Source organism: Daldinia loculata (genome assembly GCF_022478755.1).
Source record: "Daldinia loculata strain CBS 113971 unplaced genomic scaffold F4817scaffold_38, whole genome shotgun sequence".
Classification (NCBI taxonomy): Eukaryota; Fungi; Ascomycota; class Sordariomycetes; order Xylariales; family Hypoxylaceae; genus Daldinia; species Daldinia loculata.
The window spans coordinates 179,758-207,044 of record NW_026054892.1 but is presented as its reverse complement, the minus strand read 5'-3'; the positions used below and the strand labels follow the sequence as shown (position 1 = coordinate 207,044).

The window sequence follows — 27,287 nt, the reverse complement described above, 5'->3', positions numbered from 1 at the left end:
CCGGTTGGAAGGGTGGGGATTTGTGTGCTCCTCAGGGCTGCCATGCGAGAAATCTCACTCGCAATCTAAATCAACCTGGATCTCGGGTCCCTGGCCTTTAGCGGAAGACCGGCATCGCCCCTTTTCTTCTTACTTACTAGGTACCCAATACCCGGGCTTCAAAGGTGTGCATAGGTATCTTTAGCGATGAGTTATTCGGTGAAAGGTTACCCCCCAAGTCAGACGGTGATATTAATAGTGGCCAATGAAGGGGCCCTCTTACTAATTCCACGTCTTCCGCGATATGGGTAGTTCTGAGTTGGATTTCCTAACACTCTAATTTTACTCTCCGTCCCTAGATAATCCGAGGGGCGAAGAGGGGTGAGTGGCGGCGGTATCTACGACGAATGATGAAATTCTCCGCGGCCCTCGGTGCGACCAACATAATACTCGAATCCTTTCCGATCGGAATCCAACCGAGTCCTAGGGCTATTTTGACGGAACTGGGCTACGTCGACACGCGCTTATACTTACACAAAGTAGGCTTACGTTGACCCAATCGCATGGTGTTGGTATATTGTAGATTCACGTTTACGGGCACCTGCAGGACAGGATCTTGCTGTGGGATGTCGTGAATGGCGGACGGGATGCTGCCATACGATGCCGGCGACACCTATGTAACCGTGCTACGCCGGACGGTAAGTTAGAAGTGGGGAGACGACCATACCCCTTGCTGGGTGTCTCTACCAAGTTGATCGAAGCACAAGATAAGATAGAGACGATGGGAGCACGGCAGAGGAAAGGGGGCGGTGCTACTATGACGCGCTTATCAGGTAAAAAGCGAAGCTCTATTCGTAGTCGCGGGGTGGGTTGCACGACTATTTCTCTTTTGGCACTGGTCTCCAGCCTCTCTGCGGTGTTGTAGCGTACCTGCAGTCAACACTGCATATGGTGTATGAGATACCCAATGAGGTACCTGAGGTATGTCAAAAATAGCAGACTCAGACAAAGTCTAATGGCATAAGAAGCACCGACCGAAAACTCGATACGAATTCCAGAAGCCTTGGCTGACCAATTCGAAAAGGAGAATCTCGTAAATTGACCCGTCTTAGCGTAATGACGATAATTTCCAGATCCAGTCCCATAGCCTTGAAGAATTACCGGTCAGTTGAGGTACGTTAGGAGGGAGCATCAGCGTGTTAGAGAGTGTTACGCCTAGCTCGATACGATATCGTCGTAGAGGAGAAATCATCGTTACGAAGAGATTGATTTTCGACTGGCAACCAATTATAATTCCTAACCGGGAAGACCTTTTAATAAGGCTGTAAGGGTCGGAAACAGAAATGCGACCCAACGTCGTCTCTGCAAGTTAGCCACGTTCCTCGACAAACTCGTAGCCCCGGCGCTCACGTTTCATTCGCTAATGGCAGCGAGCTGAGTCAATTCCACGAACGGTCTACCGCCAGTTCTAATGGACAGGGGGGTTAGTGGATGGGGTCGGGAACTGTAAGACTGGCGTCGCATATTGTTCCTATCACCTCAGCGTTACCCGGCCGTCAAAAAGACCACTCATTTGGACTTGAGACCGAGGGACCGATGCCGAGCTGGCATAGCCCGCGGCCTCCAAATGTCGATTACAACCACATATGCTGAGAAGAATAATTTCCTTTCAGCCGTGTAGTCCGGCGACTGTTTTCAGCTACGCAACATAATGCTCGGTCTTTCTCTGATATTCATAGCCGGAACTAGTACTATGGTACCTGTATGAATCTCGATGTGCGAGCGCGGTGCCGCCGGACTGGTACTATGTATAAATCTTTATTTGTTTGTTTCGTGCATGTTACCTCCAGATTAGGTATCGATTAGTTCAGCCCTACGTCTTGGCTGAATTTTGGGCTGGGATTGTCATTATATCGTTCCAATCTGAGCGAGGTTGCCGTTTGCTATTGAGTTACTAGGTAATCCATTGGCTGCTTCTGAATATGAGCTCATTATTGGTTTTTTTTTTTTTTTTTTGTTGTTGTTGTTGTTGTTGGAAGTACGAAATAGGTTTGAGGAAATACTACGCATTCCTTTGTTAGTATTATATCGGCGGCAGCGAAGAAAGTCGCAGGACGATATAGCGGTAAGCTTGACCATTGAGTCTACCTGGGTAAGTCAATGCTTGGAACATATATCGTGATGACCAATGTCTCTGGCATTACTCAGTATTTTGGGAAACAACGGGAAAGGCGATCAAATTACCGAGAATCGCATACTCTAGTATTATGTCTGGATAGCCCCCATGTAATAGTATCCTCTTGTCCGTGTAGTGACTGTGCCGCACACGTAGTTTTGGACTCTCGTTAGTTATGCTTATCAAGAGTTACAATGGTGTAGATAGACTAACCGTTTCATTTTTAAGTCGTATATTTGTCTTAGCGAAGCTAGCACCTTGAGTTTGGGTGAAAGGTATCTGTATGTAGACCGGGTCGTTTATTGGCCAATCAGCAATTGCGATTTCGACATGTTAATAACGAAAAAAGAAACATACATACGTCTTCACCATTGTCCTATTGGATGACAGTATCATCCTCCCCCGGCAGCATCCCTTGCATGTTTTCGTCCAGAGCCACGGTTCGCTCTTCAGCTAAAGGGTAAAATTCAGGGGAGGAAAACCGTCGCCCTGGATCTGGATCAAAGGCCGACGGGAATGCCCGTTTAGGGCCGCTGGGTACAACGCACTGATAACAATAGTTCCAGAGCATCCGTGATAGCCGAATAAATGACCCTCTATAATATTTTGATCAAATTTACATAGGAGAGATGGGACTTTTAGTATACCTCCCAATGCGTTTATGAATAAAGCGCAGTATGTGGCGGTTTCATCGATTACGGCGCTTAATATGGAATATTGTAACAAGATTTAAAATATTGTAGCACACCATACAGTTAGTTACAGTTACAAAGTCTTGCTGACAAGGGGCTTGTGTGGGGAAGTCACATGTCTCCTTTACATAGATCCGGGTAGACCTTGCGATATACCCGCAGGTAATACGGATTACCTCATAATAGAAGAAATCCACTTTTTATCTTAGGTGATTCAAATGATTACATATAGGTACAGTCTGATATAGGTAAGTGCTGACTTTACATGGGTACATATGGGTCAATCTCATCATTTGCTGTCGTTTTTACTATTCTGACAACAACAACAAAAAACCCCAATACTATCCCCGAGAGGACCCCTATCTTACATCCCCACCCCGTCATATCCAGTACAGATTCCAGTACTGATTAATACTATATCCGGAGTCTTTTGCAATTGCTACATCTTCTATGCTTTGTGATACATAGGAAGGGAGAGAACATTATCCTCCTTGTCCTGTTGCTCAGCTATCAACAGAGGTATACAGCATGCCAATGCAGTAGGTATATCTTATTATTAGATATCACCGAGGCTAGAGTTTGTTCTCCAATAGTATCGATGGACTGCAGGCTCGGCAGACGACTCGCTAACCTCGACTACTCTGTTAGGTACTCCTTTGGGATACCTAGTAGCATGGGCTGACGATCGCTGCTTCAATTTTCAGCCCTGCCTCAGCAGCAAGGGTCTGCGCCCCGCCTGGTCTCTTAGGCTTGCAGTAGTTCTGCAAGATGAGAAAACAGCGTTACCATCCCTACAATACCCCTACGATGTATTCTGCAGTAGCCAATGTTGGTCGTCTAGTCCGTAGACCGCAGACCGTTGAGCCTCCGCCTTTTCCTTATTGTCATCATTCCAATCGCATAAAGCCGTATAGACTGGTGTCGATATACAAAGGCCTGACACCCCAGGTATATTCCCCAGGTATATGAAGCCACCATCCTTCGAGGCGTGAGATAACCGTTTCCCTAATTCCCCTACTTAAAATCTCATCCTAGTAAATCTAGACTCCGTATACCCTAGTCTTACACCAATCTTCTAATCCACATTAAGCCATCTCATTCTCAAGGTGTTTCCTTGACATTACTTGCTTTTTCCATCCTCATATACTTGATTGCGTGGTAAGCTCCTACGAAACAGCCATATCAAGGCTGATCTTGGCAACCCATTGCCTTGGGCAAGCTGAAAACTGCCACGATGCCGTCGGCAATTCCTGATATCACGGCCGCTGCCGCCGAAGATACTAAGGCGACATCCACCGAGGTGCCGGTCACGAACGGGATAGGCAACGGGACTGGAAGAAGACTCAACAGCAGGGCAACCTGGAACGGACATGAAAATTCGGGTAGCGCGAGCGCTTCGGATTGCTCAACCGATACCTTTAATCATAGCTTCTATGGACTAAATGCTAGCGAAGCGTGGAACCGTGCTCAACCTATTCCCGATCGTACGTTTAGCATTGATGATGAATCGGGAGAACAGCAACCTCGAGCCTTCTCTCGGATACAGTCATGGGGAGATGATCCCAAAACCGCACAGTTCCCTCGCATATCAAAGCCCATGGAGCTTATGCGCCATTCATACGACTGTGTTGTCATCGGCTCTGGTTATGGTGGCGGCGTGGCGGCGTCCCGCATGGCTCGCGCTGGCCAATCGGTCTGTCTCCTAGAGCGCGGTAAGGAACGCTGGCCCGGAGAGTATCCGGTTAGCACAGGTGATGCCCTTGAGCAGGTCCACTACTCCGGCGAGATTGCCCCCGGTTGGTTGCCCAAGAAGGTTGTCAACGGTGGCGATCCTACCGGCATGTATCACTTGATATTCGGTAACTGCCAGAACGCGGTTGTTTGCAATGGTAAGTAACCGCATACGAGAGCTGAAATATAGAGCGTTAAACTAACCACAGTTTAGGTCTTGGTGGGACCAGCTTGATAAATGCCAATGTATATTTGGAAGCGGACAAAGACACGCTACAACAAGATGCGTGGCCGAAGGAAATTAGGGAAGACCCCGACTCTTTGACTAAATGTAAGACCCCTGCTATTTTATAGAGGTTGCCCTCCGTGCCATAACATCCTTGACTACCCTTACCAAAAAAAAAACACAACATTGGAAGCTGATGATATGGTCAACTAGATTACAAGAGAGCAGAAAGTGTCTTAGAGCCAGAAGCGTACCCCGATGACTGGCCGAAACTGCCAAAACTTGACCTCCTAGAGAGGCAGGCAAAGTATTTGAACATGACAGATAAGTTTCGACGTGTGAAACAGACGACGCGATTTCGCAATGGACCAAATAGCTGTGGTGTGGAAATGTTTCCATCGGCACTCACTGGTCAAGACGTCACTGGTTTAAACGACGGGTCTAAGAACACTACGCTCGTTACGTACCTGGCTGACGCGTGGAACTGGGGCGCTGATATGTTCTGTGAGGCCGAAGTACGATACATAACTGAAGCTCCCGAAGGCCAATCCGGGTATATCGTCTATTTCGCATGGCATGGGCGAAATCGCGGCCACTTCAAAGCAAATCTGCATGGCGACCTTATGTGGGTTCATGCAAGGAAAGCTGTGTTTCTCGGCGCCGGCTCCATCGGCACAACTGAGATCCTCCTTAGGAGCAAAGATATGGGGCTTGAGCTGAGTGGGAAAGTAGGCCAGAACATGAGCGGCAACGGAGATATCCTAGGGTTTGGGTATGTAACCTTGTTACAGTTCTACGTGAATTCTTTCTAACAGGTATCTATAGGTACAATACGGATTATGAGGTGAACGGAATGGGGAAAGCTTCCCCATCTCCTTCTCATCCTATTGGACCTTGCATTACTGGTATCATCGACAACAGAGAAGGCCACGATAATCCTTTAGATGGCTATGTTATTGAGGAAGGATCTATGCCATCAGCTTTCGCACCCTTCTTACAGGCTATGCTTGAGCTCTTACCTGGCAGCATTGAGCCGACTGATGAAGGTCTCGTTGGCAAAGTAAAGGCAAATCTCGCTCGTGTGGGAAGCGCATTCCTCGGGCCATATTTCCGTAAAGGCGCGATTGAGAGGACACAAGTATACTTGATTATGTCCCACGATAGTGAGTTTGTCGTCTATTACTTCCCAGCGGAGTTTGTTACTAATATAAGCTAGGTAACCAAGCATACCTAACTCTAAAAGATGACAAGCCAGTCCTTGAGTTTGTAGGCGTCGGCCGTAGTGACCATGTCAAGACCCTGAACCGTGTATTAGAGAAAGCCACGAGAGCTGTTGGGGGGACATTTGTCCAAAACCCCTGGTATGCCCTGCTGGGTGAGCAGCAAGTTACAGTTCACCCAATTGGGTGAGTTATTTGGCATCATCATGTGAAAGTCTTATATGCTAACAATCTTTAGTGGTGCTTGTATGGCTCGCGACGGGACTGGTTCGACTGGCGTAACGAACCACAGGGGTGAGGTCTTTAAAGGCTCCGGCACAGAGACCTACCCTGGCCTCATCGTGACGGATGCTGCGGTTATCCCAACTGCCCTCGGTGCAAACCCATTCGCCACTATCACTGCTCTGGCTGAACGGTCCGTGGACCACTATGTCAAAGAGAGAGGACTCACGATCGATATGACGCCGAATAAAGTTCTTGATCTCTTTGGCGCTCCTGAACATAAACACCGCCGTGGAAAGAGTGGTTGGAAAGAACACGTCGAAGAAACACAAGAGACAGCCAAACTAAACAGTGCGACGAATGCGATTATATCCGCTCGACGCATGAATGAATCCGGATTTGGCTTTACGGAAGTCATGACTGGGCATATCCATCGAGACAAGGGTCTTAAACGGGACAACATAGACACATACGAGCTGGCAGCTAGGACTGCGAAGTCCTTAAGCGAAACGGCGCGATTTTTCCTCAGTGTGCAGTCCTTTAACATCAGGTCAATTATAAACGATCCTAGTCATAAAGCAACCTTAACCGGTACTTTTGTCTGTCCTACCCTCGAGGGGTCCCCATTCATGGTACAACGAGGTGATTTCAATTTGTTCTTGTTAGACCGAAAAGCACCTGGGACTCGAAACCTGACGTACGACTTCGACATGCGTGGTATTAATGGAAGATGGCTCCATTTCCATGGTTATAAAGTAGTTGATTCATCTGTCGCGTTGTCGCCGATACATTTCTGGAAATCGACTAGCACCCTATATGTCACTATCACTGAGCCAATCTCAGAATCAAAACGAAAATGTACGGATGCGGATGAATGTGGACTTCTGGGGGAAATCGTTGCTAAGGGCATTATGAGTATCCGAGCAGAGGATTTCCTTTCCGAAGTTTTAACCCTCACCCCCACGGGCAGCAGCATTTTCAAGAAGGTCTTAAGTGCAGCCAACTTCCTAACCTTTTTTACTCGGAAGTCTATGTCGCTTTTCCTAGCGCCGCTTACTCCCTTGCAATATCCCACGCAGGCCTATACAGGCTACGTAAACAATACACCTCCGACCAAAACATACCAGATCCATGCCTCTGACGGAGTCGTTACAAGATTATATCGGTGGGAGCCCACGAACCCAACAGTCGAACCTAAAAACTTATTTATGATCCCCGGTGCTTCGGTTGACCATCAGATATATGCACTCCCTACCATTCGTTATAACGCCGTTAACTACTTCCGTCGCGCTGGCTATAGAGTGTTCATTCCCGTTCATCGTATCTGTATGTTGATGGTTGCGAAAGAAGACTGGACGACATTTGATGTACGACTGGACCTGAAAGCTTGCCTAGAGAAGATCCGGAAAGAAACTACCGAAGTTGGTAAGGAACCGGAACGCATATACGCTATCGCACACTGTATGGGTAGTGTAGCATTCTCAGCCGGCCTACTTGACGGCACAATACCCGCCAAATGGATTAAGGGCATAACTTGCAGCCAAGTATTCATGAATCCGCAATGGAATACTCTGAATATGATCAAGATCATGGCATTGCCGATCCCGGCCGACACGGTGTACCGATTACTGTCGGGAGATTGGTTCAACTTTGGCACGACTGTAAACGACTCCTTGATTCAGAGAAGTCTTAACGAATTACTGCGTCTCATGCCGGATGAGCGTAAGGAACTTTGCAACAACGCAAGCTGCCACCGTGTCACGTTGGCATTGGGCCGATGCTGGAACCACCATAACCTTAACGAGGCGACCCACAGACAGATCGACCGGTTCTTCGGAGGCATCAGCATGACGCTTTTACACATGTTGATGAAACAGGGCTATGAAGGAGGCGTCATGAGTAACGCCCCCCTATTCGAGCGACTGGACACACCAGATAATATCCATAGACTGAAGGGTATTCCTATCATGCTGTTCGTCGGTCGCGATAATGCTGTCCTGACCCCCGAGTCTACGGAGAGGACCTACGAGGTCCTTACCGATACGTTCACTGGTGAACACGCGAGCGGTGTCCAATACCGTCGCCGTGTGGTCCCTGATTATGGACATCTTGACTGCTGGATGGGACGTAACGCTTGGAAGGACGTTTATCCGTTTGTCCGCGAGGAGGTTGACCGTGTGATGCGTGGGGAAGAGTATAAGTTTCAGGAGCCTCCCGATAGCTTTTCGGAACTGGTTAGTAGTGGAAAACTATTATATTAGGAATATGGACTGTACTATTAACTTGATCACGAGGCCCGATTAGGGTTCATGTATGAGTTGCAGGAAAAGGAAGAGGCGTTGAAGATGCTGGGTTATTTTGGGCTGGGGTTCGGATATAGGTTGGCGGTGGATGAGCGAAAAGTAGGTGGGATGATTTATACCCGTCTTTTCTGTTTGGATTCTATGTTTACTATTATTCTCTGTTGGGGGCGACTCCTGTTTAGCGGTTTTTGATATTTGTGTACTACTTGGTAACTGGTTAGGGACTGGATACGAGGGCTGCGTTATATATCTGACTTCTGGCGTATGAAGTATTTAGTCTTTGGCATGGTTGCTGGGTTCTCCCAAGGGACAACTCAGTTTTCACTAATATAATACTTTCCTAAAAAAAAAAAAAAATCTTATGGTCTTTCTAGCGTAGGACTTTGTGTACCTAAATGATATAGATCATTTTATCAGGCAGGCTCTCGGGTCGCTACCGTATGTACCATGTCCTTAATGTTTCATCTTATTAGTACCTGGAGGTAGTTAATGGATAGGAGGTATTTTTATGTTTTTTCTATATATTGTACATCTCTTGTAGTTGCTTAGTATACCGTGACTTCTGTTATATCTTGCTTGTTTGCTTACCTTATTCACTTGCCTTCTCTGTAAGTTATCTGAGTAGGTACCTACCTCCTAAGCAATCTTAGTTCCTTTGGTATCAATCTATATATCATATTAAGAGCTACTTGGATTTTAATCCAGCAACTACCTTTTGGTGATATTGGTATGCATATTAACTCATATTGCTACAAAGTCCCAAGGTATTTATGTCATATGTGCCTTTAAGGTCTAGGCTTAAGTAAAGTCGGCAGCTAGCCAATAATAATTACGTACGGGAGGACTACTATCGACGCCACGTCATTTCTGAGACAGTCGTTTATACCTAAAGGGTTATAAGATTTAGAAAGTGCAAATCACAAGTTCTAAGGTACTTTCCCCTTGAAATCCCCTGTGAAACCTACCTACATGTATGTACCTACATATTCTCTTTAGTCATGAACTACCTACATGTACATACCATCGATCTGTACGTTTGAATATGGATATCACACAGCGCATCACACTTGGGCTAATATTTTCAATCCCAGTATTGCAGCAGCAGCAGCAGCAGCTACCAGCCCCCCTTCTTCTTTCCCCTATACTTTCTTATTTTACATATCACAAATCTCATCATATAATTAAGTTTATTTGCTTCTCGATGCCCACATATTTAGTAAACCGACTTATCACGTTCTTTTGAGAAGATCAACTTTTAAAACCTGGTGTAAGTCGAGGTATTACCTTCCGTGGTCAATCAAGCTAGTTAGGTGCTAGGAATCTTAGCACTTAGCCACAGCGCGTTTGCAAGAGTGCCACAGCGGGAGTTAGTTACCCCTGCCCAACCAGGGACCCTGCCAAGCCACGCTCGGCCGTGGTATGTACTTATCGAAGCCTCGTCGCACGGCTGTGGTTACACCTTCGTCTAATGCCTTGACAGGAAACAAGCTCCTCATGGCCAAGGACGATTACCTTGGTGAGATTAGCATTACCGCATAGCTATTGGAACCAACGTGTTTATCTTATTAAATGACACTAATTATGGATATTGTTTCTATTCAGACTGTTCGCAAGGGAAATTGCCGTCGATGAGCGCGGAACCACCTAAATCACATATACTAGATAGCCACCACCGACAACACCATCAACGACAGCGCCCACGATCTCGACCCCGTGAAGCATCGAAATCTACTAAGAAGAAAAAGAAGAAGCCGACGCATGCTACCGGCCAAGGGAAAAGCGAAATTAAGCGCGAAGTCAAAAACGGCTGGTTTGCGATTCGGGATATTATTGACGAGAAGTTCGAGCGAGGGAAGACATATTACCTAGTCGATTGGGAGGGCACCGATGAGACTGGCAACCCACACGTGCCATCGTGGGTATGTATTTGTGCTCCCTCATGCGCTCTCCGTGCGGTCCTGTTTTATCGGTACAAAAGCTAAATCAGCATAGGAACCCGAACAAAACGTAACGTCCCTTGCGATAAATGATTGGATGGTTAGGAAAGCCAGATCCAAGTACACCCAGGAGAAACTTGATGTAGTTATTGGTGACATTAACCCCTCTATGCAAGAGTTTAATACTCGGGAGAGCGGTTCCGTCTCAACATCTAACCGGCATCACCAAGGTCGTGCTAAGAAGCGCCCTTTGGAACACTCGTCTTTGTATGAGTCGGGGCTTAGCGAGGAACCTGCATCCAAACTACCCAAGCTAAGGCTTAAACTAACAGAAAACCCGTCGGTACTCCCCAGGAGTGCGGGCCATAAGCTTGGACTTTCTAAGGAGCTAGCAGAGCGGCAGGGAGAGCTGAACCACGACAACTTACATAACCACCCCTCCGACGATATCCAAGGTGATCCAAAACCTTACAAATCTCGCATAGTGATACGGTTGCCGCGCGATCCAACATTTCCCGCGGATGAATACGTGCGCGTGCCACCCGATTCACAACAAACGAATAGCCAGCAGTCTTCTCAGCTTGCCGATGCCCATGCTGCACTAGCTCACGAATCCGAGGTTGAGAGCCAAGAGCAGAGGATCGTGCCTGATTCCCAGGAAATATACAGCGCTTTGATTTCTGATGTACATAGTAGTATCCCTGACCACCTAAATTCATTTGGAACAAGTCAGCTTCAGGAACGTGCCGTTGTCGCATCTCAGCGAGAAGAAAGGCTTCAGCCTCCGGAATCGTTTGGGCACTCAACAGAAATTCCTTCGCGCCAGCCGGATCGCCCTTTTGTTGGAAACCAAGGAAACGCGTCAACTTCGACTTTTCTGATTGGGACCGTTGTAGGGCCCGACAATTCGCAGAGCACCATTGGTAAAGGAAATCCCGAGTTCTTGACACAAGAAGGCCTCAACATTGATGTTGTTCCTCCAACGTCTCAGCTAACTAGTTTTGCATCTACTATACCTCACGAATTAGCTTGGAACGAGCACATCTCTACGACGAGTGTCAGCCAAGATCAGAACCAGGCACCTGTGATAAGTAATAACTCACAGGCCGCCCAAGTCGTGCTGCCCCTCAGTAGCCAACAGGGCGGGCTCGCGACATATAGCGAGACGACCTTTACTGTTTACGACGATTTAATTGTACCTGACACTGTACTAAGAAACGCGCAGGACAAACGCGACCCGCAAAATTCAAGCCAAGCTTTAAGTGAATTGGACGGTAATACTAGGAATACATCCTTCTCAGAAGATCAGCAACCTGAATTAGAACCTGAGCCGAGCCACGCAGAGCTTTCGCAAACCCGTCCCGAGAAACCTGTAGATTTCGGAGTAGACAGAATACGTTTTGGACCACCTACGTTCGAATCGGAGCAACCGGTCGCGCCTACGAATATGGATACCGACCAGCCCGCCCGGCTCACGGCACGTGAGAGGCTGAGATTAATTCGGGAGCAACACTTTGGAGCCCTGGACGATATTTTCCCGCGACGAAAGGCTGAAGTGGAGGCTGATGCTAGAGCGGCTAGCACTGACGTGGGTTCTTCAGCAGGCCCGGAACCGGATATTCAGGAGGCACCAATCGTTCAAGCTCCTGCTTCCCGAGATATTAGTCCTCTGACTCCAGTAAACTTGACATCTCAATCTTTCCTGGTTCCGCCTCTAGAGACGGTTGCTGACGACACATCCTTTGATCATCAATTGCCAGTACCTGAGACTACCCAAGCACCCGTTGAGCAAGAGAAGGAGGCCGAGCTGGGACTAGAGGAGAGCGGCCCTGCTGAAGTAGGGTATGATGCCCACGAAGAAGAGCAGCCTGCAACCTTAGACCCATCAGCCTTGACGTTATCTATTGAACATGATATGGATATCAGCCCATCAATGCCAGTACACGATGCTCTCCATAACAGTCTACAGATACCAGACGAGTTTATTATACCGCATGAGGAAGATGAGACACCCCCTGGCTATCCGAGGAGCCTTCTCCCCTATATACCCACTGGACCTAACGAGTATCTCGTTACGCTTCCATTCTACAACAGCTGCCGGCCTGTATATAATGACGTCCTTCGCGACAATGAGGAGCTTATTCGCGAATATAACGCTGCATTTCGTGTTTCCCCTCATCAAATACCGCATCCTGCAACAGTATCGAAAATTGACGAGATGTTCTCTCGTCTTTTCGATATTTGCGACCTGCCACCGTTTATAGAAACTACAACAATTATGACACCTGCAGAGGTAACGAAGCATATCGTAAATACTAATGCGAAATTCGCGTTTGTTGCCGAGTTGCTTGTTTACTTGGCCGAAGAGAATTCGGATAAGAAAGTTCTCATCTTGTCCCGTCCCGGAAAGGTCATGGATTTCCTTGGTAACATTATAGAAACAAGAGGTTATCGTTATATTCGATCCGGCCTGGAGATCGTCGGCCCTTCCAGTGCTGAGCACAGTCTAACCGTTGCCATTTCGTCGACCCTTGATAACTCCTCGTCAATACCCGAAGATATCGACGTAGTCATAGCATACGATCATACGTATCGGCCTGAGTTGCTCCCACAAACGGTGCGAGAGCGTTCTATATTGATGGTTCTAACGAATATATGCTCCATCCAACACCTTAATATGCGTGTCTCAGAGAACCTAGAATCATTGGAACGAAAGAACGTCCTTGTGCTCGCGCTAGTCAAAGCAATGCGGTACATAGAAGACGTTGACGACTCTTTAATTATCAAATTTCACTTGGCAGCTGAGACTTTCTGCAAGTACATACAAGACCCGGATGACGATGATTACTATTGGGAGCCTTATGAGGTACCAGAGGATGTGTTCGAGGACTTGCACGCTGCTAACTCCCAGTCGCAAGTATCGCAGTCCGTTTTAGGGGCCTTTGGAACCGACCAACTCCCCGGTAGTCGGAAAAGGTCTCACGAGGTAAGCTAGCCTACTACAATTTACATTGTGGGTACCTAAGATACTAATCCAATAAATAGGGCGAAGATGATGATATTTCCTCTAAGCGCCCCAGAGTATCACAACCTACGGTTGTCACTCATGTGAGTCACATCAGTAACTCGCTGAAAGGTCTTATCGGAGATGACACGGTGGACGAGTCGCCGAAGGCAATGCTCTCAGTTTCAGTGGACAAGTTAGAGAAGCTATCAGCTAAGGTCGGTTGAATTCTGTCGGTGAATATTATAAATTTCGGACTAATCTTAAGTAGGTCACAAACCTCAAAGCCAAGTTGCGAGAGAGCCAAATGCGAGAAAAGCAATTCCGCGAGCTTAGCGATCGATCCAAGAAAGAGGTCGATAACTATGCTTCCACTGTTAGGCTGGTACAAGAGAAGTATATGACTTCTCTAAAGGACCGTGGAACCTACGAAGACCAGTACTACAAAGCTAAGGAGGAAGCCTTAGCGGCCAGTGCAAGTCTTGAATCTAAACGGAGAGAATATGACGAGCTAAAGGAGAAATTTGCGGAGCAGCAAAAACGATTATCTGCAGCGCATGAATCGCTTCTTAAGTCTGCAAATCCCGAGGTTGCCAAGATGGTACGGCTGGAGAAAGAGCTCGAGGAGTCTAAAATCAAGGTGCAGAGCCTAGAAAAGAAGGCCTCATTAGCTAACAACGAGTTGGAATACGCCAAAAATGCCTACCAGGATGCATCTCGGAGAGCTGCGGAGCTCCAGACCGAGAACCGCGCGCTCGAACAACGAGTCGAAGAACTCAATCGCAAGGCCAACGATAACACGGTTAAAATAAACCAGATTTATGCGGAGAGCGAGAGCAAGGAACTCCTACGACTACTTAATGAGCAAAAGAGCATCGTTCGCGACCGAGATCTAGAGCTCAACCGACTCCGGGACGAGCTGCGAATGCTGAAGGAAAACCGACGGGGTACGAGACAGAGTAGTGTTCCTCGAAGCCCGCGGTTAAGCGCCTTTGGCGTCAATAGTCCTCGCAACGGTGGTCGCACTAAGGGTAGCTCTAGCAGTCGTGGTACTAGTCCTGCTCCGGCGACGGGAATCTTCGAGGCGGGAGGCGGAATTGGCACTCCAGTTCCAAATAGTCGAGCGTCCCATCTGCGAGAGTCCAGGTTCTGATGAGGGTCAAAGGGTTTCTAAAATTCAATGACTCGTCTTCATACGAGACAATGGCAGCGTCCTCTTATATCTCAAAATGGTGTATTGAGATCTCATCACGACCCCCTTGCGGCAATGGAATGATGGAAAGGAGTAGAGGACGTTCGTTATCCTCACTTTTTTCGATTTTGCACCCGGTAGGCAGGAGGGCAGCAACGCGTTTGTATTTATTTGTACTAAAGATTACGAGGGTCTTCAGGCTCCTCCTTTTCAGTTCGTTTTTTTCTTGGCGGAGCGCACATGGTTGATTGATTTAGCTAGATAGAAGGACTTCCAACCCTAGGGATACTAGGGTCGCTGTTATTGCTGTTACTTGCTATTATTACTACTACTGATTTATATGACGACGAACGATAGGGGGATAGTCGAAAGGCAGATGGTGTATGTTTGCAGAGAGTATATGGTGAATACATGGTTTGCGTTGCGTTGCGTTGACGAGAACTCATTCCCGATCTTACGATTCTTGTTTCTTCGACGACAACATGAGAAGGGAAATTTTATTCTAATCGTTAGATGAAGCCGTAAGAATACTCAATACATGCCGCAATAGTGAACGCGACTTGATAGGTTAAGTAACGACACCGTAAAGTAGACATTGCGAATAAGAGGTAGTTATGACTATTCAGCCCCTATTGTTACCGTACGTAACCTACGCGAGAAACGAAGCTAGGTAAGCTTGTCACGTATACCTTAGCCTTAACTTATTCTATAAGCGCGTACACGCGGAAACTTGCCTATTTTCACCTTTACACCGTTTGCATCTTACGATTAATCCTTAATCCTCTGCGGTGTAACAGAACTGCTCACATCAGCAGCCTTAGTCGGTTCATCATATATCCCCTCCCGGGCAGTTTTCTTTCCGAGCTACAGGTTAGGACGGGAAAGATACGAGAATAGAATTTCGGAATAGTTGGAAAAGGGTTATTAAGTTTGGTTGGTGGGAAAGGTTGGGCAGATAGGTAGGTACCTAAGGTAGCTATACGGGATAGGCTTTTACAGCAGAGCATAGAGCGAGCTTCTCGTCTCTATAAACTCTCAGCCCAAATGAATAACACCTCACAAAAATGCGACCATCTTCTGCAATGCTTCATCTTTTTTTAACTACTTTTCTCTAAGCCCCGAGAGAGATAGGGAGGGGGTTCGGTGTCTAATTTCGTCTGTTGCTGTTTGGCGGAGTAGTAGTAGTAGTAGTGTTGTAAGTAATAAGTGGTAAAGGTAGTAAGTAGTAGACATATACACATGCAGGCGGGAAACAAACCAGATCCGAGACACGATATGATGCCGGATCAGCTCTCTCTTTTATTTCCCCCTAACCCCATCTTCGCTTTCCTGCCTGTCTTCCAAGCAAGCTTCCTGCTATACACCAGCCCGTACACCTATGCATTTTCTTCGTGCTGCCCGTCTCGCCCTTTTCACTTTCCCGGTAAAAAAAAAAACGAGCCTCGATGAGAGGTTCGTAGCGAGATCAGGAGGGTAGGGTCGTCTATTTGGCTACCTCGGGATACAGTTCCTCCTTTAGGACGACGCCGAGTTCTTCGCGCAGGGGCTTTAGCTCGTCAAGGTATTGCTTGTACTGTTCCTTGTTCTCGACCTTGGCCTTGATGCCCTCGAAGATGCGCACGGCAGTGGGGAAGTCGTTAACTCTCCGGGCGGCGCGGAGTGCAGCCTCAACGACGGAGGGAGAGGGGACGAGATCGTAGGCGAAGGCGTTGTTCAGGTTGCGCTATAGTCACACCTATGTTAGCATAACTATTTCTCCCACTAATTCGACCTTGAATCGTTTTTTATGATATGCTGACGTCGTGATGGGAGATTATAAGCCAAGGTGTGGGGATAGTGGGTCGACCTAGTTGAGGTGTCCGAAAGCAGGTGTCCGAGGTAAAGAAGCTCGGGTGACGGGTGATGATGGGAGAACGGAAGGAAGCTGTTTGACGTTTGACGTTTGACTCGAAATTGACGAACCTGTAACTCGAAAACATCCTGCACCTTCTCAAATTCGGTCTCGTATCTGCGCCGAGGAAACTCGGGTTAGCTATCAGGTCTGAATATGATATTTGATGAGGTCGCTTAATGACCAATTGAGCGATATTCAAGCTCCCACAACCCCATCTTATAACCAATTGAACGTCATAGATGCTTCAACATGTCGCCAATTAACCTCAATTGGATCTAAATGAAGCTTGCTCCCATATATTTTATGTGGCGTCATCGAGTCGACACGAATGTTGCGTAAAAAAAGGTGAGGTCCTTACCTAGCGGTAAATTCCTCAAACGTCTCCTCGTGATGCGCAGCGGATTTTCGGGGCACGGTAGTGCTGAAGTTGAGGCTCGAGCCGGCAATCAGACCAGGGACGAAGGACGCGGTAGACCGAGTGGGAGCGACGGGTCGGTTTGCGCGGAAGAAGGTCTTGGAGGGGCCCCGCGAGGCAATTCTGAGGAGCGACATGGACGACATAATTTTTTTTTTCTATTAGAGGACCCGGGGTAAAAAAAAAAGAGAAGAAAAAAGAGGAGACCGGACGTTGGTGGTCGGGTGCGACGAAAAGAATTATAGCGTGGTGTGGTAGCTTTACGTTAATTTTTTTGTCGTCGGTTTAAAGAAATAAAGAAAATAAAAAAGAGGATGGTTGCGAGATGGGATAACACAGGTTTGCGTTGTGCGATATGATTTGGTGGCCGCTTTCTCGACTCAAGTTCAAGTTAACCGCAAAACAATTTCTTGCAATCGAATGATGGGGGGAGAAATGGAAGGCCGGCTCGCAAAAGAGTGGGTGCTTATTGGTCCGTCGGCCGTTGGTATGTGGAGCTGGAGGGGGCATAGGTAAGCCTGCAGGCCTGTTACGGGCATAGCAGTTGCCAGTGAGCTCACTCTGCAACTAAACTGGGTTAGCATAGCTGCCGACTTAAGCATGTTGGTCCAAGCGGCGGGGAGCTCCTCGCGTTAACTTTTACACTTTTGACGATTGGACTTTTTTTTTTTTTTTTTACCTCGCAGGTGCAGGAGGGATGGATCCAGGGCAGCAAGCAAGTCATGTGAATTGCGTGTTGGGCTTCGACGTCATTGCTTGCATTCTCATTCGTCAAATACCTATCATAAATGCTACCTACACTCTACCCTGCAATACATATTAGTATTTGTTCTATCGCCTAGAAAGATTATGGCGCCTAACCTTGATAAGAATGGAGAATCTTATCGTTGACGGCATTAGACTTGGAAGTCCATAATTCTAAACAATAGCATTATGTCTTCTTTAACATGCCCAAGGAAGCCGATAGGTTACAACCCAATGACCCTACTTAATTGTGTACCTACCTAGGTAAGCAAATTAATTTGATATCTTCTTATCGGGCTTAAGATTGCCTACCTTATACATTCCATGTCCATGTCAGTAGGGCAGGATATGGCTTTCTTTAGGTGCCTATCTTTGAAATTTTAGGCACTCGTTATAGAATATATGATTTCTAAATAACTTGATCAAAAGTTGCTGTGCATCCATAACTATGGTATTTACTTAAGAAGTCTAAGTGCTCCTAACATTGACCTCCCCGGAGTGATATATAATAGCTAACTTACCTAAAGTTCCCGGATATTATATATCTTTCGGATGAGACGGACTTACGAGAACTTGAAACTTGACTCTCTGGTTAGATTTGGGAAGCCCAATTGTCCTACATATGTAATAAGAGACAGTCCTATCAGCCACTATTCAGCCATGAATACGGATCCGTATAAGGTCTCCCTTTGAGATGTTTTCCGTATTAGCCCCCCGCGCTAAAATGCATACTAACCTTAAGCCCCTTATGCCCAGCAGTCTTGTCTATTACATCGCTCATTATTTTGTTGACATATGGGGTTGAGCCGTTTTTCGCAACTGGGCATCTGAATACGTGTCTACAAGTAATGTTTATTACCGAAAGAGAAGTATCCATATTTTGAAATTGGCCGAGGTTGATCTATTCATCTCTCTTGCACATAGGATTAGATCGATTATCTTATTCTTATCTTATACACCCCTATGAGCTGCATATGTGGCTAGTACCTAGATTAAGTTGTGCTGAAAATCGAACGATAAGACAGATTGGAGATTGGAGACAGCATGTACCAAAGATTAATTTATGGCTTTCGCGTTTCTTTTCTATGCGTAATAAATTCGTATAAGACAGTAGAAAAGAATGGCATTGACAAATTGACTGTTCCCCATTATAAATAACCTCAACGGATAGGCTTCATTTTAATGAACATATTGGCATATGCAGGTACAAACATTCAGAGGCCTACACTACCTCATAGGTAGGTACCTATAATGGGGAAACTCCAAGTACCTTCTATGTATATGAATAAGCATTGCGGATGGTATGTGCTACTAATACGCGAAGTATAGACGGTATAGGCGGTATAGGCGGGTGTATGAAAAGCACGTGCTAGTCTGTGGTACTTGCACAGTACAATCAACAGCCTTATCCCTAGACGGTCTCCGAGGATCCCGTCAATTCCGATCGGTAAATCCTTATGGAACAGGCCTAATCATTCAATTAGCCAATCAGAATTTGAATCTGTCGCGTCTCCTATTGTTGGCGTGGAGTTTTTATGAAGAACCGAAATCCCGTCTTTCTCAACTTTTTTTTCCATCTTCACGAGATCCGTAAATCGTGGATTTTACACAGATCCCAATCTTCCCTTTTTCCTTTTTACCTCTTCTTTTTTTTTCTTACCCAGCCGGCAAGACCATCGCTGGTCTATAATACTTCAAGTCACTCCTTCAAACGGCCGTTTCTTACTACTTGAGCTGCTCGTCGCGGATAACCTTGTTAATTCCTATCTCCCTTGAAACATCGAGCGCAAATCACTACGCGACATCGAGCACACGCTTCAATTGTGTCTAATATAGACTATTCTACATCATGGCTTCCCCGGCCCCCGCCGCTATCTGGGAAGCTCTTCCTATCCCAACGCTCGACCGACCTTTTGGCATACAATTATGGCCTTACTTTAGCAAGGCTTTCGGAGTGGTGGCGGGTTATCCTGCTGACGACTTTCGGTTCGTGGCCGGCAAGACACCAATGTCCACTCTAAAAGAGACATTGACGTTTATTATCGTATACTACCTAATCATTTTCGGTGGTCGCGAGTATATGCGCAATAGGGAGCCCTTTAAGCTAAAGGCTCTCTTCTTGGTCCACAACTTCTATCTTACCGCTATTAGTGGTATACTTCTAGCGCTATTTATCGAGCAATTGCTACCAACCGTCGTTCGCCATGGAATCTTCTTTTCGATCTGCGATACCGACGGCGGCTGGACGCAGCCTCTGGTAGTTCTTTACTACGTAAGTTTTCGTCTGACGGCCCCTATTCGCAACGAAGGGATAAAGCTAACCCGAGTTAGCTGAACTACCTCACCAAGTACCTGGAACTTTTGGACACCGTCTTCCTCTTCTTGAAGAAGAAGCCCCTGAGTAAGCACAAATCCTGAATAGATGTGGAGGATCGGTGTTTCTAACGCATAATAGCCTTCCTACACTGCTACCACCACGGCGCTACCGCATTCCTCTGCTACACTCAACTCCTCGGTTCGACCGCCGTGTCGTGGGTCGTTATTACCTTGAACCTGACCGTCCACGTCGTAATGTACTGGTACTACTTCCAGAGTGCTCGTGGAATCCGTATCTGGTGGAAGGAATGGATTACCCGTCTGCAGATCATTCAGTTCATCATTGACCTTGGTACGTTAGAATATTTGGTTGTGTCATTTTTCAGACGGAGCGCAAAACTAATTCGTATGTAGGATTCGTCTACTTCGCTTCGTACACGTACTTCACGTCTACTTACTTCCCGAACATGCCGAGCGCAGGCAAGTGTGCCGGAGAGGAGTTTGCCGCTTTCGCTGGTATTGGTACTTTGACCTCTTACCTAGTTCTCTTCATCTCTTTCTATTTCGCTACCTACAAGAAGGACCAAAGGGCACCTAGCACGCGTAAGACTCTTCGCCGTATGTCGCAGGCTCCTCTTCCGGACCATCATACTGTTGCGCACGCGGCACAAATACCGCAAGCTAAGGCCACCGGAATTAAGACCAACGGAGTCACAACTCGATCCCGAAAGGCTTAAGCACAAGTTGGTGTTGCTAGTCCAGATACATGGCCCGTAGTTGACGATATTTGGATCACCATTTCAAGTGAAAATATTTTTGTATTCCGATATGAATGACGGACTCGGGTGCTAGGAGCTACGTAGGGGTTACCTCTTCTATGGCCGTTGGAGTATTGTATTAATGGCTTGGTCATTGATGACGACATATCATAAAGAGAGACTACGACGGGACACTGGGCAGGGGAGGTGATAGTAATACGGTGTATACTTATAGGAGTTTCATTAATTGGAGTTTACGGACGGTTGGGTGATGATAAAAAGAGCATCCGAGGATCTTAGGACAGCATGGAGGGACGTCGGCCATGTCACGCCTCAACATTGTACCCTTTCGTGTCGCATAATCCGGGTTGGCGCTTCGAGTCGAAAGAGAAACGAACAATATGCATAATAGCAGTAATACGATTGATAGTAAACCAAAATCGCTACGAGTCTAATTTGCTGCGAGAATGAGAAGACGATTTCTACGGAGTTTACGGAATAGGCACGAGGGTATTACGTTGTTTTTAGTATATGCTAAGAGAAGATCTGCCAGCCTCCAGGGAGCCAGCCATACGATAAACAAGGCTTCTCAAGATCTAGGCCAGCCCAGCAGGGAGAAGGCCAATATAAAATTACTAGGACTCAAATAGTTGACTGGGGGAGATACCAGCGTATTCAGGGTTTATTCTAAGTGTCAACCGTCAACCTCATCACACTACACAAATAGTGTGGCTCAGGCACATCCCATTTGTTCCCGGTAACCGGGATACCTACATATAGACAGGCTCATAGACGCCACTTAACGTCGTTCCATTTCCGTATACGACCGGTCATGTCTCATTCTCCCCTCACCGGAGATTCAGATATTTAGGTGGCTGAACGCCATGTACTCAGTCTTCCCCCTTTTACATTCATCCTCTACGCCTTGCCAAGACCACCACCCGGCGTCACGCCGCGGGCTGGGTAGAACTGTGGTGACACCGGGACTACTATATTCGCATCAGCGTCTACGATTGGTTTAGCACAAGCACAAGAGACACTATACCTTTTCGTAGCGCAGACATGCTATAATTGGTTTGGTGTTGTGTTGACAACGGCCCGACAGTAGGGCTCACGAAAGTGGTTTCACGGTCGCCTTTGCTCCTCACATGGAATCTTTGCCGTACAAGTCGAGATTTGGAATGAAGCTCACCTATCGCCATGTCATTACCTTACAGCACGCTAGAGGTTTGTGATGCTGAGAACTATGGACCGCACGGCTATAGCTATGGCAACACAAATAAAGAGGTCGTTACTCATCCTAATAATATAACCCCCCAAGTGGCTCCTTTTGAGGCCGAGGGAGCTGGTGGTTATTTTCCTGAAGTCGTCAACCACCAGAAAGAGGATCATCCCAGTACTACGACTACGCCAGCCAAAATCTGTGGTCTACCAAAACGTACGTTCTATATTATTCTCGCCGTCGGACTGCTAGTGGTGATCGGTGCCATTGCTGGAGGAGTCGCAGGTGGCCTATCACGCAAAAACCACTCTACTACTAAAACTAAACACTCAGACGGCTCAGAATCAGACGGTCCGCGGCCAGGTTCTAGTAATGTCACAAACACAGATGGCAACCCGTCGCAAAGTCCTAATGTCAATGTACTCGGTATATCGAAGCTAGCGTCGTCGAATATGACGGGGACCGACGGCAACACGTACCGGACAATCTTCTTTCAGGACACGTCCAGCGCTATTATCGCACGGAGGTGGGATTCGCAGAATAAGACCTGGGAAACGAGCAACATCACGAGAATTATGGAAGGCCACGCGACGCCACTAAATCCCATAGCCGGTACACCTCTGACAAGTATATCATGCGATTATAACGGCAAGGATCAAGTGCATGTCTGGTTCATAACTCCCACCAACTATATCAGTACTCTTATGCTGAGGCATGCCAAGACATCGCCGAACGGCTGGGGATACGATTCAAATGGTAGCGGTGTCGTAGAAACACACCACGGCTCTCAGCTGGCTGCCGCGTGGCAACGTTGTTGGTCTGATAACTGCCCGAACGGCTGGGGAAACTGGGCCGTGGCTTACCAGACGCCTGGAGGTGATATAAACATCGCCAACTCGACCGACTGGCAGAACCCGACCATGGCGGTCCAGGCAAGATCTGTTGCGGAGAATTCTAGCTTGGGCTTGATTCCCCAACTAGACGCACACGACAAAATAGAGATTGTTCGGTTGAATCTTGTATCGGAGGCTCTCCACTCAGCAGAAACTGGCATCATGCAGCAGACTATATATATAGAGACTTGGGATCCCAGTAAGTTTTTCCTCGAAGACGACTTTGCCAAGTCATTAGGCATCCGGGGATATTGTCTAGTTGCTAACACGGAACAAGACCTAGACTTGATCGACGACATACCAACACCCCAACCAAGCCTCCAGTTCGCCATTACGCTCCTAGACGATTTCAGTCTGCCGATGTTTCTTGCGTTGCTCCCCAACGGCACTGTTTCGGGTATGTGGTGGTCCGGCACCCACTTCGAGTCTATACAGAGCTTCAATTTCAACGGGGGGCCGTCGTCGGTGAACTTCACTGCGATCTCGGCGACCGAGGAGGCGATGTTCTACGGCATATCTAATGATGAGGTCTTGCAGTATGAACCGGACCCCGAGGATCTCTTTAGTTTCAAGTATGTTGGTAGGGTTTATCCATGAATGTCGCTTGCGTACGGATAGAAGGCTACTTGGTGTCTATCATATTATACCCCGTTATATATCTTAACCAATGTACGGCGCTGATAGAATTACGCTGATTAGCCCCTAATTAATCTATGCTTGTAATTATATAAGAACCTGCTTAGGGTCAATGTTAGTTTAATCAAGGAAAAAGGTGTTTCAATAGCCCAAAGTCTTGTATAGTAACAAGGAAAAAGCACGTATTTATAGCTTAACTAAGTCTCTTTTATACCACTTGACTTTGGAAACAAGGAAACACGCATATGCCGGTAACGGATAAATAGTGAGCAGATTTATGAGAAAGACAATTGTGATACTTTAGCGATTAGTATCTAATACTCATCGTCGTGGTCTGATGGCTGGTGTAGGGTATATTAGTGCCTATATAGGCAACTCGTTAACTCTAGACTCTAGGCATGATTGGAGTTAGGTACGATTAGGGGACCTTTAGTTCCGGAAATATCTAATTTACGTCTTATTGAGATTGTTGTAGAAACACGAACGAGCGATCTTTAGATAGGACTGGTCTTGACCATTCACGGCCCCTGTCGCGAGAGGGGGGCCTATGTAATAGTTGAATTTCTTACCAGTCAAAAACTGCAGATCGCCCTCCACGCAGCTGGCTAAGCATCTGCCCAGCGCTCGCCGCGAGGCGCAATAGACGTAGGGATGACGCCGATTGAGTCATCCGGTATTATTACTACATGAGAGGTATTTGGTAGAATGCTAAAATACGAACTCAAGTATATATGAGTTAAAGTGTCTAGATATAGATTGTCATAAACCGGGCATTATTAACAGTCGGCTTAAATCAGTCTCCGAAGTCAATCTGTCTCATATCTTTCAACTTACCACTTTTCATATTCGCTCTTCAATATGGCAGAGAAAGACAAAAAGTCAGAGGGGGCATGGCTAGAGGAAGATGAAGAGGGCGCTCTCTTCCCCTCGCCAGAGGAAAGTCCCCTCTTCGACGGCCCTGAAATCCTCCACCCGTACGAAATCCACGCTTTAAAAGTGGAAGAGAAGGTAGAGGCAATCGTGCAAGACGACACGCTCGACGAGCCGGCCAAAATCGACGCTATCGCCGAGCTACGGAATTGGTTCAGCGGCTCGACTGAGACCATTGACGCTTTTCTTGCCGGCGACATCGATACCGAGACTGCTGTTACTAAGCTGGCTGCACCTATCGAGAAGGCGTTTTCGACGGCAGATTATGGCAGGGCGTACTACTATGCGGAGATGACGGCGCGGAATCAGAGGTCGTTTGGTAACCCAGAGAAGGCGCTTGAGCTGGTAAGTTGCTCTGAGTGCTTCCTTGCGTTACCTTAGATACCCTGTAGATACCTAGTAGTTAAGTAGGAACTTGGGAGAGGCAGAAAGATGTCACGCCAAACCACCTCTATCATATCGAGACTATAAAGGGGCCACCCTCAAGGAAATACATACTAACCTCCCCTCTCACAGTGGGGTCCCGAAGAAGACTGGCCCGAACCCTCCCTCCCCGCCAACGAAACCGACATCGACAGCACAGAAGGCCACCTCTGGTCCCTCTGGTACGGGATCCTGCACGCAGCCAAGCGCATCCCCTGGACCGACACCATCCAACAAGAGCGCCTCCTCGCGCTCGTCCAAGCCCTCAAACAGCGTCCCGACCCACCCGCACCCTCCCCCATGACCATCCCCCTAAAACGGAACTGGATCTGGGAAAGCGGCACCCTCTGGAGCACGCTCAGCATGCTGGGCCCCAGCGCGCGCGAGGCCTGGAACGACTGCTGCGGCTGCGGCGCGGGCTGGACGGTCCCGGAGCAACACGCGTGGACGAACGTCAACGCGTTCGTCGCGCGCCTGGTCGCCAGCGGCACGAGCGGCACGTTTGCGCTGTACGGCGACTGGGCGGTCGGCGAGGCCGTGGAGAACGCGCCGCGGAGCGAGGGGCTGCACGTCAAGGCGCCGGCGATCACGCAGGCGACGGTCAAGATCACCGTGGCGTGCGTCTGGCTCCAGATCGCGGGGCGGTATATGTGGAATCTGCGCGCGGACGAGGGGGTCTCGCCGGATTTGAAGGTTGGTGATTTGGGGGCGCGGGAGAATAAGTTGCCGTGGTATGGGCATAAGAAGGGTGCGGGGGAGATGAGGCGTTGTACGGCGAGGTGGGATTTCTGGCGGAGGAGATTGCAGCAGGAGGGGGAGAATGAGGAGTTACCGGAGGAGGTGAGGGAGTTGGCGAGGGGGTCGGCGGAGATTATTAGGAAGTTCTTTGAGGGTTATTGAGGTTGTTTGTTTGCGATGTTGGGTTTGGATGTATTGCTTGAGACCTAATGAGATACCCTCTTTTCTCGCCGTGCCTTGGGCGGTGTTTTCGGTTTATTACTTACTTTTACGATAAGTTACTTTGAAGAATTACATTTCGTGTGAGCTTTCCTTTGGTGAGGTTATTAAAACATGTTGGGAGGGCATCTAGGGCCACTGAAGTCGTACAAGTGAAATACTGATGGTGGTTTGGTGGGTAGGTCTTACATAGACAGGTTCTCAGAACCTTGGGAGCAAACACTAAGTACGGAGACTTATAGATATTAGAATTTTAAAGTCTTTGGTTATATGTTCAATTGACGGTCATAAATGAAATCGTAATACCCAGCGGAAACGAGAATTGCCTTCTAGACCCGTGGCTGCTGGGGATACACTAATACAAAAACTATATGGGAAAAGAAGCTGTTATGTTTCTATCTTAGGTAGGTATCTACTATGGTAGTGATGTTAATTGTATAAGCCGATAGAACTTATAAGTTAGTATCACTGAGAAAGACTAAAGGATATCATCTTTCCACGCTACTACATGTAACCAGTACTAAAGAAAACTAGGTATAAAGTGAATTTTAAGTACCTGTTCTTATAGATACACCCCTATCAAGGGATATATGAATCATCGAGTTATCTTGCGACTTCTTAACATAAATACAGCGTACTAACCTAGGTAAATATACCAGCTGTTTAAGCAGCGTCGATCACTGCTGTAAATGTTAGGTCATAGTAAACAAAGACGCTATATTTTCCGCCAAGCCAATGGCAGCAAAGTTATTTTCCTCACCTGAATCAACAGCTGATGAAATTGATCAATGGAACAACGCGCCCGAGTAAAGAAGGCGTTATTGTTATATGAATGTCTTAACCTAGCCACTAGTATAGTGGACGGTTAGGACATTTATGCCAAAATCGAAAAAGTCGGTGGCATTATGTCTAATACGGTAATAATAACGCTAAAGGTACAGTATAAACTCAACTATTTACCCTATATATACAATTTACAAAATAATACATACATTTTTTTTAACTTATACTATAATAACTTAACGAATATTTATTTAAGTTTTTTTTAAAAAACAATATTATTTCAATTAAAAAATAACAAAAATTATAGCTTTAGTTACATATAATTTAAATTAAAATTGGTAAAAATATTAAAAAGTTATATAATTATATATATATAACTATACAAGCCTTATTATCCAAACCATCCTCATTAAAAAATTTTATTATTAATTTAATTTTTAATTACTTTATACACATAATATATTTAAATAATTTTTCGAATATAACAATTTAAACGTTATAATTGGTATCATTTTATAGTTTTAATTAATGCGAAAATAATGGACTAAATTACATGTTAATACGATGTATATTAAATATTATATTGTTATTAAAGTATTTAGAGTTTATTTGGAATAATTTTATTAAAAATGCT

General features: G+C 46.7%; 6 protein-coding genes across 6 annotated transcripts; 5 read left to right on the top strand and 1 right to left on the bottom strand.

Annotated features, from left to right (window-relative positions):
• The first annotated feature begins 3,949 nt into the window (after positions 1 to 3,949).
• Positions 3,950 to 8,968, top strand: F4817DRAFT_170613 (FAD/NAD(P)-binding domain-containing protein). The gene is made up of 6 exons (XM_049298204.1): positions 3,950 to 4,736; positions 4,793 to 4,909; positions 5,018 to 5,576; positions 5,630 to 5,967; positions 6,021 to 6,210; positions 6,263 to 8,968. Exons 1-6 carry the CDS (start codon positions 4,082 to 4,084, stop codon positions 8,505 to 8,507), a joined length of 4,104 nt encoding a protein of 1,367 aa, XP_049157330.1. The 5' UTR covers positions 3,950 to 4,081; the 3' UTR covers positions 8,508 to 8,968.
• Positions 8,969 to 10,029: 1,061 nt separating this feature from the next.
• On the top strand, positions 10,030 to 15,294 carry F4817DRAFT_343082 (uncharacterized protein). The gene is made up of 4 exons (XM_049303983.1): positions 10,030 to 10,468; positions 10,542 to 13,472; positions 13,532 to 13,708; positions 13,762 to 15,294. The coding sequence occupies exons 1-4, from the start codon at positions 10,178 to 10,180 to the stop codon at positions 14,641 to 14,643; spliced, it is 4,281 nt and encodes a 1,426-aa protein (XP_049157329.1). The 5' UTR covers positions 10,030 to 10,177; the 3' UTR covers positions 14,644 to 15,294.
• Positions 15,295 to 15,591: 297 nt separating this feature from the next.
• On the bottom strand, positions 15,592 to 17,649 carry F4817DRAFT_343077 (putative cytochrome c oxidase polypeptide VI mitochondrial precursor). The gene is made up of 3 exons (XM_049303982.1): positions 16,935 to 17,649; positions 16,645 to 16,690; positions 15,592 to 16,405 (listed from the first exon to the last, which is right to left on the bottom strand). Exons 1-3 carry the CDS (start codon positions 17,135 to 17,137, stop codon positions 16,166 to 16,168), a joined length of 489 nt encoding a protein of 162 aa, XP_049157328.1. The 5' UTR covers positions 17,138 to 17,649; the 3' UTR covers positions 15,592 to 16,165.
• Positions 17,650 to 19,457: 1,808 nt separating this feature from the next.
• F4817DRAFT_170445 (GNS1/SUR4 membrane protein) lies at positions 19,458 to 21,032 on the top strand. Its single transcript, XM_049298203.1, has 4 exons — positions 19,458 to 20,007; positions 20,067 to 20,136; positions 20,191 to 20,403; positions 20,466 to 21,032. The coding sequence occupies exons 1-4, from the start codon at positions 19,585 to 19,587 to the stop codon at positions 20,786 to 20,788; spliced, it is 1,029 nt and encodes a 342-aa protein (XP_049157327.1). The 5' UTR covers positions 19,458 to 19,584; the 3' UTR covers positions 20,789 to 21,032.
• A 702-nt stretch (positions 21,033 to 21,734) lies between these two features.
• Positions 21,735 to 24,006, top strand: F4817DRAFT_170441 (uncharacterized protein). The gene is made up of 2 exons (XM_049298202.1): positions 21,735 to 23,123; positions 23,208 to 24,006. The coding sequence occupies exons 1-2, from the start codon at positions 22,010 to 22,012 to the stop codon at positions 23,519 to 23,521; spliced, it is 1,428 nt and encodes a 475-aa protein (XP_049157326.1). The 5' UTR covers positions 21,735 to 22,009; the 3' UTR covers positions 23,522 to 24,006.
• F4817DRAFT_170436 (uncharacterized protein) lies at positions 24,005 to 26,463 on the top strand. The gene is made up of 3 exons (XM_049298201.1): positions 24,005 to 24,253; positions 24,310 to 24,835; positions 25,007 to 26,463. The coding sequence occupies exons 2-3, from the start codon at positions 24,419 to 24,421 to the stop codon at positions 25,811 to 25,813; spliced, it is 1,224 nt and encodes a 407-aa protein (XP_049157325.1). The 5' UTR covers positions 24,005 to 24,253; positions 24,310 to 24,418; the 3' UTR covers positions 25,814 to 26,463.
• The last annotated feature ends 824 nt before the right edge of the window (positions 26,464 to 27,287 follow it).

Coding starts and splice junctions, on each gene's coding strand:
- F4817DRAFT_170436 (XM_049298201.1), top strand. CDS start 24,419: ATGGCAGAGAAAGACAAAAAGTCAGAGGGGGCATGGCTAGAGGAAGAT. Junction 24,836..25,006: donor CAGAGAAGGCGCTTGAGCTG/GTAAGTTGCTCT, acceptor CCCCTCTCACAG/TGGGGTCCCGAAGAAGACTG.
- F4817DRAFT_170445 (XM_049298203.1), top strand. CDS start 19,585: ATGGCTTCCCCGGCCCCCGCCGCTATCTGGGAAGCTCTTCCTATCCCA. Junction 20,008..20,066: donor CTCTGGTAGTTCTTTACTAC/GTAAGTTTTCGT, acceptor AACCCGAGTTAG/CTGAACTACCTCACCAAGTA. Junction 20,404..20,465: donor TCAGTTCATCATTGACCTTG/GTACGTTAGAAT, acceptor ATTCGTATGTAG/GATTCGTCTACTTCGCTTCG.
- F4817DRAFT_343082 (XM_049303983.1), top strand. CDS start 10,178: ATGAGCGCGGAACCACCTAAATCACATATACTAGATAGCCACCACCGA. Junction 10,469..10,541: donor ACCCACACGTGCCATCGTGG/GTATGTATTTGT, acceptor AAATCAGCATAG/GAACCCGAACAAAACGTAAC. Junction 13,709..13,761: donor TAGAGAAGCTATCAGCTAAG/GTCGGTTGAATT, acceptor AATCTTAAGTAG/GTCACAAACCTCAAAGCCAA.
- F4817DRAFT_170441 (XM_049298202.1), top strand. CDS start 22,010: ATGTCATTACCTTACAGCACGCTAGAGGTTTGTGATGCTGAGAACTAT. Junction 23,124..23,207: donor TATAGAGACTTGGGATCCCA/GTAAGTTTTTCC, acceptor AACAAGACCTAG/ACTTGATCGACGACATACCA.
- F4817DRAFT_170613 (XM_049298204.1), top strand. CDS start 4,082: ATGCCGTCGGCAATTCCTGATATCACGGCCGCTGCCGCCGAAGATACT. Junction 4,737..4,792: donor GAACGCGGTTGTTTGCAATG/GTAAGTAACCGC, acceptor ACCACAGTTTAG/GTCTTGGTGGGACCAGCTTG. Junction 6,211..6,262: donor GTTACAGTTCACCCAATTGG/GTGAGTTATTTG, acceptor AACAATCTTTAG/TGGTGCTTGTATGGCTCGCG.
- F4817DRAFT_343077 (XM_049303982.1), bottom strand. CDS start 17,137: ATGTCGTCCATGTCGCTCCTCAGAATTGCCTCGCGGGGCCCCTCCAAG. Junction 16,691..16,934: donor TTTGAGGAATTTACCGCTAG/GTAAGGACCTCA, acceptor TCCTCGGCGCAG/ATACGAGACCGAATTTGAGA. Junction 16,406..16,644: donor AGGATGTTTTCGAGTTACAG/GTTCGTCAATTT, acceptor GTGTGACTATAG/CGCAACCTGAACAACGCCTT.